The sequence below is a fragment of the Lycorma delicatula genome, chromosome 6, assembly GCF_047948215.1.
Source record: "Lycorma delicatula isolate Av1 chromosome 6, ASM4794821v1, whole genome shotgun sequence".
Lineage (NCBI taxonomy): Eukaryota > Metazoa > Arthropoda > Insecta > Hemiptera > Fulgoridae > Lycorma > Lycorma delicatula.
Genome location: NC_134460.1, coordinates 118,370,920 through 118,383,776, shown reverse-complemented (window position 1 = coordinate 118,383,776; position 12,857 = coordinate 118,370,920). Strand labels below are relative to the sequence as shown.

The window sequence follows — 12,857 nt, the reverse complement described above, 5'->3', positions numbered from 1 at the left end:
TTTTAGATGACAATGAATGTCACTAGTGTTCACTTCTTTCCACTGAAAATTTAATCACTGCTTGTTATCTTAGATGGATTGATATAGCAGGTGTATTCAACTCCTAAACAATGATGACTGACAGAAAATGAGAGGGTGTGAATAGAGTTTTAGAATGTTAGTAGTAAGGTAATAAAATTACAAAATGGAAGGACCTTCACTTTATAAGACATTGTGGTTCTCCTGTTATGTTCCAGCGTGCATTACATTTCAGCTGCCCTTATTGTATCATTTAGTGTAATATAATAAGTTATTATATAATATACTAGTATTATAACTAAGAATAAAATTTTAAAATACAGTTCAACAGCAACTCACAAAATCCATACTCATTACAGCAACATAATTTACTTAATTGCTTTATGATACACGAAAAGATAACAGAATCTTGTTAGAAAAGAAACCACCATCATGCAACTGAATTAGCCTTAACTGTATATCTGACCTCTACAGTAACCAGAAACCTGGCTGTTTATCCAGCACATTTATGGATACTCAGCACTTACCCAGCATATTCTCAGTAAGTGATCTACAAACAAACAAATTTTGTTATCTGCTCCTATTTTCAGATTCCCTGGTTTGAATCATACAGTATAGAAAACTACTCTCAAAAAATTCATTTCTCCTCTTTGGCGGTCTGGCCTCATGAACTTTACTTGCAAGTGTTCATATATGAGTATCATATTAACATATAAAATTACTGTCACAAAACAGAAATTAATATCATTAAAATAAAATGATTAAAATAAAAAAAAGGATGACATACCTGATTCAGCCATTAATAATGAAACTATAAGAATATTCTGTTCAGGAACATCATGATCCAATAATACTCTTATGGCCATCATGGCAGCTGCACCAGTGGCGACAGTGGCATCCATTAATATAACTTTATAATCTTTTATGTCTTTTGGTAATCTTAAATAATAAAGCTGAAATATAAAAAAAAACTCAAAACTGAAAACTAAATACCATAAAAAAATTATGAACCTTATCACTTAACAAAAAACTAAACAGAATTCTTATTCCCCTTTAAATTACAATAGATATTTATGAAAGAAAGCATCTACACTATATTAGTTTTGGAGCAACCAAAAAAAAAGTACTAAAAGTAACACCACCCTGAGCCAGATATTTAGTTAGTTAGCTGTTTTCACAGTTTATTAGTCTCAGCAACTTTACAACATCTAAGATATAATAGAACTTTTTTTAGTTCACTCACATATATAAACATCATCAAACTGTCCTATCAATGAAGTTTCAAAACTATATTTTACTTTTTTTATATTAGAAAGAGGTTGAATTTCAAATCTTGCAATACTTTTTAACATACGAGGGCTAGTCAAAAATTATCTTCGCTTTTGCCATAACTCATCTTCAAGGTTGTCATACTGCCTTCTATGCATAGGTGCTAAGAGTTGGTATGACTATAGGCATGTGGAAAATCTGATCCCAATCATTGCATTTGCCCAGCTATTGCAATATAAACTTGTCCACTCCGCTAGCAGTTTGCATCAAGGAAACACGAGCAGTAATCCGATTTCTTTTGTCAGAGGGTGTAAAAGGGCTGAAATTCATTGTAACTTTTATCGCAATACACGGACAGTGTTTTAGTGCGTAAAAGTTTTTTTAGTGGATAGAGAAGTTTAAAAGTGGCCGGACAAGTGTGGTAGCATGGGGTGCAGGATGCCCAACAACCTCCACCATGGAAGACAAGATTTAGCAAGCTCAAGAGATAGTTATGGTGAATAGGTGAGTTACCATCGCAAAGGTAACATCTGCTTTGAACATCAATCATGGTACTGCCCATCAAATCATCCATAATGAGCTCATTTCTAAGTATGTGCATGATCAGTACCAAGACACTTACTACAGAACACAGCTCAAACATGTTGACATCTGCCAATGCTTACTCGATCACTTCAACAAGGAAGGCAACACATTTTTGAGCAGAATAGTTACCAGTGACAAAACATGATTTCATTACTATGAGCCTTAAAGAAAATGTGAGAATATGGAGTGGAATCAACTGGGATCTCTGACAAAGAAAAAATTCAAGCCTTAGCCACTGGCAGGAAAGGTTATACAACTGTTTTTTGGAACAGAAAAGTGCCTATACTGGAAGACTTCATGGAAAGGGGACTATGATCAACAGCACACATTACAGTAAAATGTTGGAAACAAGCTGAAGCCTACTGGCTTCACAATAAATCTCCAGATCTTGCTCTCACCAAGTTCCATCTGTTTGGGCCACTCAAGGATGCTTTGCAAGGTCATCAATTTTCAGACTTAAGACGTGCAGGAAGTGGCTTTGCGACCAACCAAAACTTTTTTTCTGGAAGGAATACATAAGGTTTTGGACCACTGAACCAAATGCACTGACAATGGAAGTACTACGTAGAAAAGTTATGTACATATCTAACACCTACCTTTATGTAAATAAATTGTAGAACGAAAAGTGTAGGTAATTTTCAACTCACCCTTGCAGAATAACTTTTAATATGGCAACTGTATTATATTAACATACAAACAAATTTTTCCATAACATATCTTCTTTTTCAATTTTTATTTTATAAAATAAAGCTTAAAATTTCATAAAGGAATTCTTTTGTATACATTGTAATCATAAAAGACAAAATGAACTACAAATATCACAGTAAAATAACTTTTATTCAGTCTTAGCAATATAAAAATATATCATGTGATGGAATAAGATTGGATTAAGTTTTGTTTTTTATTTTAATGCAACTCTATAACTAAAACAAAAATTCTTTTTTTCCAGTTTTAAACCAAAAGATCATTACAACAAGGGTTATTAGTTCTGTTGTTTATGAAAAGTATTGATGTATCTTTATTCTTCTTCAACCTGGCCTCAAAAATTTATCCAAGATCATTCATTGTGTCCTTACTATTTCTGAACTCCAATTTTTCTAATTAGTACCTGTTTCACTTTACATCTTTTATGCTAGTAAATTACCTCAAGTCTTTCAATTTAGAGATATTTGATTGAAACACCAGTAGGTTTCAGTTATTAGTTTCAGTTTTCTTTGATGGATTTAATAATCGCACTGTTTAAAAATCTGAGGCTATTACTCCAGTTTATAAATCTGTATATCCTTTGCCCATTCTGACCTCCCCTAAACAAGATAATAATATTTATTATCCACTTTTCCTTCTTTATTTACATTAAATATTTTTTCATAGAATTTTCATCTTAAAACAGGATATATTATCAACATTTTATCCATTTTAATCCAAGATTTTATTTTATTTACAATATAATACTTACATTTACTATTTACTTATTTTATTTATTACTTTACTACTTAGATTATACTTTTTTTTATTACTTATTTACTATTTACTTATACTTTCTGAATCTACTTTTTCTTCTTCAACTCATTAAACATCAACTTCAACAACCTGCTATTTTCTTGACTTCCAGCTTATCTCTTATCTCTTGAATTTCCATTTTATCTCTTCAGAACCAATGTATTTATTTGCTTTCAACATCTTTCCATTGTATACTACTTATGTTTATTCATTAACATACATACATACATACATACATACATATATATATATATATATATATATATATATATATATATATATATATATATATATAATATATATGTACATACGTGTACATACATATATATATGGGTCAATCCATTTGAAGTGACTTTAGCTAAAGTGCGTGGGGGTTGCTTGACCAATTCAAAAAACTGAAACTACTTGTTTCCTACATGTCTCAGAACCTTAAAACACGAAAAAGAAAAACTGGATTACTTACAACTAATTTTTATATATTTTCCTAAAATTCTGAATCTGTAACTAACTTTACTTACAAACATTATTCAGTGGAACGTTAGAAGTCTTTGGTCCCGCATTGAGGATATTAGGGTATTAGGGCGCGTGTATGAACTACTAATCATGTTCCTCCAAGAAACACATCTTCTACAACACGACACAATAGCGCTCAGAGGCTATTTCAGAGTCGCTATTTTCATGCAGACTGAGGTGTCGGCTACAAGAATGCCACTAGCTACTCTTATTCCTGCTGATGCTGTGAAGGTCTCTATCCCCTTCAAATTGCTTATCTGCAATTTGTATCTCTCACCGAACTCTCAGTTCAGCACTCTATAATTGCCAAATCTCCTCACACATACTTTCATGACATACTTTCATGTCCTTATCATTTGGTACACTGTCCAGCATTAACCTCTCCGTATGCTCACAGAGTTTACTCCCTCATCTGAATTGGTCGGTTTGTGATGACTTTCATGGCAGTCATCACAGCCCAATTATTATTGCTTTTGATGATGACTGCGAGGTGAGAACAAGACCACGGAGATGGATTATTGAAAAGGTGGATTGGAACAGTTACCATAAAGCCTTCCCATCACAGTATGTCTGTGGCACAGACATCCTTGATCATCTTTCCTCTTTTACATCTACGATACATGAAACTGCTAATAGATATATCCTACAAACATTGGGAAACCCTACATATACTTCTGTTCCTTGGTGGAATGACAATTGCCAGAACACTATTAGCAAATGACGGCAAGTTCTGCATAAATTTAACCACAGGCCTACAGATGAACATCTAAATTTGTATCGTCAGGCTGGAGTGGTATGTTATCAGATATTCCTGGATGCTAGGAGGAGGTCATGGAGGAAATATGTAGACACCAATTCACACACTACTACTGTATGGAAAAAGATCCATATGATTTGTGGGTCACCCAAACAGTCTATTTTCAGGCTTCTTCATGAAGGGGAACTCCTTTCAATATCTTCTGAGGTGGCAACTATAAAAGCGAATACTTTCCACTCGGTGTCTCTCACTTCATCATATAGTAACAAATTTCAGAGGTACAAGATACAGATGGAAAGATTACCGTTGAACATTGGTGATTTGTTCAGTGAATTAAATGCTCTATTCACAGTCAAGGAGTTATTATATGCACTTATAAACTCACATGACACGTCCTCTGGACCTGACAACGTTCATCTCGGTATGCTACCACACCTCATTCCGCATTACAACACCTATTATTGGATATTTATAATGAACAATTCTCTGCATAAGTTTTCCCAGCTGTCTGGTCAAAGTTGTTGTCATGCCAGTACTTAAGCCTGGTAATGACAAAGCGAGACCCTCAAGCTACTGCCCTATCTCCTTGAAAAGTGTCCTATGCAAGATAATGGAGAGGATAGTGAACCTCAGACTTACATGATATTTGGAGAGGCATGGCCTTTTATCTCCAGAACATTGTGGTTTCTGACAAGGACGATCCTCCATTGACCACTTAGTGTCATTGGAAACAGCTATACAAAACGCTTTCCTACTACGCCAGCGCCTTGTCGCTATTTTCTTTGATATCAGGAAGGCAATCATCATGGCCTGGCGACATGGTATTCTAAACACCTCAAAGAATGGGGAGTCAGAGACAATACGCTTGTTTTTATTGAATGACTAAACTTTCCATGTTCATATTGAGATTATCTTTCGGTTAGCGCCGACTTGGAGAATGGAATACCTCAAGGAAGTGCATTAAGTGCTACTTTATATTCTACAGCCATCAACGGTATAACTACATGTGTTTAATTTTCCTTATTTATTGATTTTGCTGTATATGTTGCATCCCATTTAACAACCACAGCTGAGAGGCTACTATAGAACATTATATCTCACCTTGAAGCTTGGTCCAAGGATACTGGCTTCATAGTTTCACCTGAGAAAGCAAAATGTGTAGTCTTTTCTCACATGTGAGACCCATTTGTTCCGCAAGTCTTTCTCAGTGGAAAGCTAATTGCTATCACTCCTTCTGTCAGATTTTTAAGTTTATTTTTTGATAGCCGCCTTATATGGATCAAACATATCAAAGAATTGAAAACAAGGTGTTCCAAACTTTTAGACATGCTGCGAGTCCTTAGCAATACCAATTCGGGTGCCGATCAGACATGTATATTGCATTTCTACTACTCCTTGGTTTGTTCCCATTTGGATTATGGTTGTGTCACCTACTTTTCAGTGCGTTATACAGTGCTTAAAATGCTGGATGCTGGACATCATGCTTTCCTTCGGCTTGCTACAGGTGCCTTTAGATCAAGCCCTGTCATCAGCATCCTTGTTGACTGCAGGGAGCAGTCACTTGCTTCACTACCTGTGTTACTACATCTGACTTTATTAACCATGTCAATCATGCACTTCGTGAACGGTAGCAAGATGACTGGATTGCCACAGTAGATAACAAACTTCGAGAAATCAAAGATGATACTGTGTTGCCAAGGAATTCCTTCCACAGGAAATTTCACTGAGAGGAAGTGGTCCTCTCACAATTGTGAATGGGGGTCAACAGCTACTCACCGGTACCTGATGTCAGCAAAAAATGCACCAATAATCATATGATGCAAGTGCCGCTTGACTGTGTGCCACATCCTTGTGGATTGCATATGTTATGCGGCCTTGTAATGTAAATTTAAATTGCCCAATTTTTGTCAAAATCTGGGCAATAATATAGAGGTTTTGGACCGGGTATTTTTTTCTTCGAGCTATTAGTATTTTGCACACCTTTTAATAGTGTTCTTAAAATTTTTTGTATGTTAGTTTTATTTTTTTTGTGTTTAACATTTTAGTTTAAGTTTTTTTCTTTGTCTTTGTTTTTAGTATTTTAGTTTGAGTTTTAATTTTGTTTTTATATTTTTACTTTATGTTTTTATTTTATTTTAATTTTGTTGTTGTCTTATTAGATTTGATATTTTATTTTAATATTCCAAATTTTGTTTTTTTCTAGGCAATGGTAAAAGAAAATATTTTTCGTCCAAAAAAATTAACATTTAGACTAAGTTTTTGTTTTGTTTTTGTTTTTCATACTTTTGTTTGTTTTGATTTTGTTTTTATATTTCATGTTGAGCGATGATAACGACAGAGCATCATTTTTTGCTCAACAAAAACTAAAAAAAAACCTTAAAACTACTTTTTTTTCATTTTTTATTCAAGTAGTTTACTTGTGGTGGCCATTTTTGTTACAGTGTGCACACCTATTTTTGTGATTGTATGGATTTACAGAAAAAAATCGTAACTAAAAAACTATTGGTCCTGGAAGAATGAAACAAAAAGCAATTTATTCATATTTTCTCAAGGTAAAAGATTGGTGCACTGGTTTGATTACCAATCTCTCGTCTTTCTAGGAGAAAATTACCAATAAATTTGAACATGAAAACAGTGAAATATCACTTTTGGTAATTTTTTCAAGAGGCAGGGATGGTGTACACAGTTTGAATTATTTTTTTATAAGTAGGTAGGTATACGTTAGTAGTTTTACTATAAATATTAATGGTGATATATATATACTTACCGCTAAATTTTTATGAATTTTTGAAAACGAATTATTTTTTTTAATTCAAATTTTGGCTTCAAATATCTATGATGAGGCTGGTGATAAAAATCTCAAATTTTCACAATTTGCAGTGTTTTTGTAGTTGTTTATGGCAAATAAAAATGTTTTTTGTATATTGTGCTAACAAAAAAGTTATAACCTCTCAGAAATCATGAAAAACCTGTTAAAAGCGATACCATTTTGACTCACTAAATAAGTGCACCAACAGGGTGCACTTATTTTCTTCAGTTCTTGTCTTCATGGCACTTTAATATTTTTATACTTATTACTATAGTTGAAACAGACTTTGTTTGAACCATTCAACTGCAGTGTTCATGTTATAACAGGCGCTTGAAGTCATTTCTAGTCGTCAGGAAAATTCATGTTGCAACATGTTCATTTATACTTCTTGACTCATTTAGCTTTGCAGTTACAGACTGGTCAGTTTGACATTAGTCAGTGTGACTTGTTCACATCTTTACAGTGTCTCAAATTTCATCCTGTGTTTGGAATTGTTTCTTAAATAAATAAGTTTTACTTACTAATAATTATATATTTGTGAATTTAGTAATTAAAATCAACAACTTATATTTTTATGTGTTAATTCAGATGTCACTACTGTTTGTAAATATCATGAAAAAAGGTTTTTGTCGAAATTCAGCCACCTGTATCGACAGTTATGTTGTGACCTATTGAGAACTCATAAAAACAGTTAAGAAAAACTTAAGACAAATAACATTAGAGCAAGCTCTTAAAGAACACATTTTTCCAAATTTAAATTTAGTTCCTGGAAAGATTCTGTGTGTTAACTGTTTCAAAAGTATTTTTTCTCAGTAGAACAAGTATGTTCCTGAGTCAGAAGGCATTGTAAGATGTTACTTTACTTCAGACTCCAAGGAATATGAAGACTCCAAGGCTATGAAGACTATGAAGTTTCAAGTATTGTACCAACTTCACTTACGAAAAAAGACTCTACTGCTATGTGTATGACGATCAGTCATACACACAAAGGTGAAATTTCACCATTTTTCATGTTCAACTTTATTTGTAATTTTCTCATAGAAAGAAGAGAGATAGGTAAATAAACCACTGGACCAAACTATTACCTTGAAAAAATATGATTAAATTGCTTTTTGTTTCATCCTTCCAGGACCAATAATATTTAGTTATGATTTTTTCCATAAACCCATACAATCACAAAAACAGGTGTGCGCACCATAACAAAAATGGCCACCACAGGTAAACTTTTAAAGAAAAAATTTAAAAAAAATAGTTTTAAGGTCCTAAAATATGTAGGAAACAAGTGGGTAAGTTTCAATTTTTTTTTTTTAATTGGTCAAACAACTAGCTTATGTTTTTTTGGGACACTTCAAATGGATTAACCCATATTCTCTCATTCATCTGTACTATTCTACCTATTTTATCTCTAAAAAAAAATTCAGCCCAGGCTAAAACAAAGCTACATCAGTAGCTGATGAAATACAGCATGTTCCAGAAAGTTGCTGTGCATTGCAATTATGGAAGTGTAAAGACAAAACTTCTTAATTACTTTGCATTTATTTCATTATTTTACAGAAATAAATATTTCAATAACTGGAATGGTTTATAAAATTGTTGAAAATAACCCCAAACATCAATACAACAATGCAGATATTTTGATTTGTTTTCAAACACTTTAATCAGCTGATGAACTGTAATGTCTCGTACTTATGCTGTTATTGTGATTTTTAGTTCGCCAATCATTGTCTGTTGCAATACACTGCTTGTTTCACTGCCCCCATAGAAAGTAATCTGGGAGAGTCAGATCAAGCAATTATGCAGGCAAAAACGCCTTGAAATGATTTGTTCCCCAAAGACATTACATAAAAAATGTCATCAACCTGTTAGCTGTGTGTGCTATGGCGCCATCTTGTTGGAACCAAGCATGATTGATTTCCACTTCTGTTAACTGACAAATGAAGTTTGTTAAAAAAGCACAATAAGAATCAATATAAACTATATTTTCAAAAAAGATTGTACCCTCAATGCACATTCTACTCACACTGACCCAGACTCCAATTTTTGCTTTGTGTAAAGATTGTTCGTGTAATTCATGGGGGTTAGTTGTCAACCACAGTCATATAGTTTGTGAATTAATGCCCTCCCAGATGAACCATGCTTCATCTATAAAAAAAAAATATGTCTAAGATTCCTACGGAATTTTGGTCAATAAAACGTTTAAATTATTGTCAATAATTTAGGCATGATCTTTAGGTGGTCTGGAGCTTTAGGTGGTTTAGGTGATCTTCCACTTCAATCAGTGTCTTCAGCAGAGTCTGTGGCTCAAAATTTATCAATAAGAGTTCGTTTCAAACTGTATTGCAACAAGGAACAGAAGTATTTGGGAACTTTTCAGAAAACTTGTGCTTCACTACATCAGTATACTTGTCATCTTCAAAAAAGATATGTTTAACAAGAAAAATGTGTTCCTCTACTGAAAGAACAATTACATTTCTTGCAAGTATTGATCCTGATAAACCAAACTAAACAACATGAAACAAAATGAAATAAGTTCACTACTCAACAACTGACTTCTTGTTTTATTACTGAGCAATGTCCAACAAACCCACAGGGCAACCATCCTAACACTGAAAGAACAGAATGCACAACATAATTCTAAAGCATACTTCACAGTGTCTTTCCAAACACACTGTATAAAATGCAAATTACTTATAGTTAGAACTATACTGTCGGACAGCACACTAGATCATCAGGATAATCATGTTTTCAAGACTGGATTATTTTTCTTCTTTTTTAATTCAATCAACCCAAGCCCATGTAAAGCATATCTAATATATGTTGTTAATGTTCTTTTTTGAACACAATAATTAAAAAAATAATTATAAGATAATTGTAAAAGCCAAGATTCTGCTTCATAAAATATAATGATTTTTACTTACCTCAGGCTCACCTGTAGTCAAGTTAGTCTGTATTAATATTTTACCAATACGTATATCTTTACAGACATCACAGACTGCTTGTTCCATTGTTTCACCAGCTCTCAATATAGATACACCACATATTTTATCACTAGCGCAACGTTTACCTTGATAAAGCATACCCTGTGGGGTTTCTACAACAATTTCCTGCAACAGAAGAATAATCATATATAATCAGTATTTACAGAAACCACTAATATAGGACAGAAATAACTAGCATATAATGGAAAAAAAATCTCTAAAAATACACTATAATAACATTAAAATTAATTATGAATTAGTTAATTTACTGAAATAAAGTGATATTCATTATTATTATTATTATTATTATTATTATTATTATTATTATTATTATAAAATTTCTTGACAATATCAGTAAATGCTCATAAAAGAGATCTGTTCAAATAAATTTTATTTTATCTTACTTATTTTTTTATCAATACCAGATAACAGAATAAGATACAATTCATAATTATATAAAATAACCACACTGAATCCTGCAGAGATACTTAAGCTTCAGTACGCAGCCTGGAAAAACTTAGCAGCCAATACATAATAAATTTTACGTTAATTTAGTGAACACAATAAACTTAATAACTAAAGTATTCATTACATTTTTCTTAGTACTAAAATGTCTCTCTATTTCAAATACATATCGTTTTTCATTTAGTGTTCTAACCCAACTTTCCAATTTATTTTTGAAGCTCAAACTTTTGAGTTCAGGTGTTAACAAGTTAAAATAAAATACTGATGTATACACATGTTTTTTTTTTGGTTTTTTCATTGTTGACTTTATGCAAAATTATAGCTTTTTTCATATAATGGAATTGTTATTAACATATGTATGTGATAGTTCTTTATAATGTAATGCAATTGTTTCTAATATGTACTTTTTTGAGAATCTTGATAACCTTATTATGAAAATTTTGTAGTTGTTTTATTTTCTCACCCCATACAATAATAGCTACCATAAGTAAACTCTATTACATACAGCCCATACATAATCATGAAGAAAGTTTTAGTAGTAAGTTCCTAAGCCTGTATAAAATTTAATGTTCACAAAATTTCATGTTCTTTTTGGGTCAGTTTTATACCTGTTCAGTTTAGACTCTTCTAAACTGAATTTTAATCTCATTTTTGCTTCATTAACAATGAATTTAATTTTTAGCATATTTTTTATGAGCTTTTTATTGTTTCATTTTCTGAATTTTTTTCCATAGCTTGTATATCATTATTTAACACTTTGTGATTTTATTAGTCCCTGAGTAATGTATGGGTTTCAAGGTACATTATTAAGATTATTATTTTTAATTATCTGTGTTGATTTACATATAATTTCAACTATAGTATTGACTATGAATTTCACCACTTCATTCACATCTTAGGTTTGATATATCATATCAAAATTTGTTTGACTGCATAATTGTATAAGTTCTCATGATTTATTTTCGTTACATTATTTATACTACTATTCTTATTCAATAATGAATGATTCATTAGACCATAATCCAGTTTTATTGATCGTATTTCAAGGTTTGATTTAATACAGGCATTATCAATACATGGAATGTATTCAAATTCAAAGAAATTCCTTATTAAATTTATACTTTCTTGATCTAATTTATTAGTATCAATATTATAATTACTGGAAGTAATGTATAGGATCAGACTTTGTAATTTTTCTCTAAAATAACAATTTAACAAAAAGTCGGATTGAGCCTCCACAAAGTGCCCCTGGATACATCCAGAACAAATAGGAGAAATTTGTCTGGTGAACTGAATCCAAACAAACTTCACAGCTTCATTTATCATCAAATCACACCTCACTAGATCACATCTGGAGTTGTAACTTCAGACCTAGTCCCACCACAGGTGAACCCTTGACAGTCAATCGTGAAAGGTCTTTTAAAGAATACAATACTGGCTGAACCAAGCAACACCAGAGTTTACAGAAGGCAGCCTTCGAGTACAGTGGGCTGCTATTTAGAAGATAACTTCAGAAGCATTGGAATGCCTTAACACTACACATGAAAAATACAAAGCCCAAAATCAAACCAAAGCAAATCACCTACATTTCCACATATATAGCATTCCCAAAAACCATGTTTAACAATCAAAGACTTCAATGTTCAACTAGGCAGAGAAAGAAGATACTGCAACATCATTGGAAAATGGCCCACCCAAAATAAAACAAACAAATACGAACAGACTCGTTGATTTCTGCAGAAACCACAACCTAACCTTAAAATCCACATACTTCAAGAGGAAACCTCAAAACTTGGAAACCCCCCAAGGAGAAAGGCAACTAGACCATGTCTACATGGACAAACACCACCACAAGGAGATCTACAATGTAAAAATCCTCCAAGGAGTAGACACAAGTTCAGACATTATATAGTCAGAATTAAAATTAAAATTAAATTTACTCCTCAAAGAAAGCAAGAAAACC

General features: G+C 32.4%; 1 protein-coding gene across 1 annotated transcript in view; it reads right to left on the bottom strand.

Moving 5' to 3' along the window:
• Positions 1-12,857, bottom strand: part of l(2)k01209 (uridine-cytidine kinase-like lethal (2) k01209) — a 61,684-nt gene that overhangs the window by 15,097 nt on the left and 33,730 nt on the right. The window contains exons 9-10 of the mRNA XM_075368423.1: positions 10,370-10,555; positions 806-971 (exon numbers count right to left, since the gene is read on the bottom strand). Coding sequence (XP_075224538.1) covers positions 806-971; positions 10,370-10,555 — 352 coding nt within the window. The remainder of the gene's footprint in view (positions 1-805; positions 972-10,369; positions 10,556-12,857) is intronic.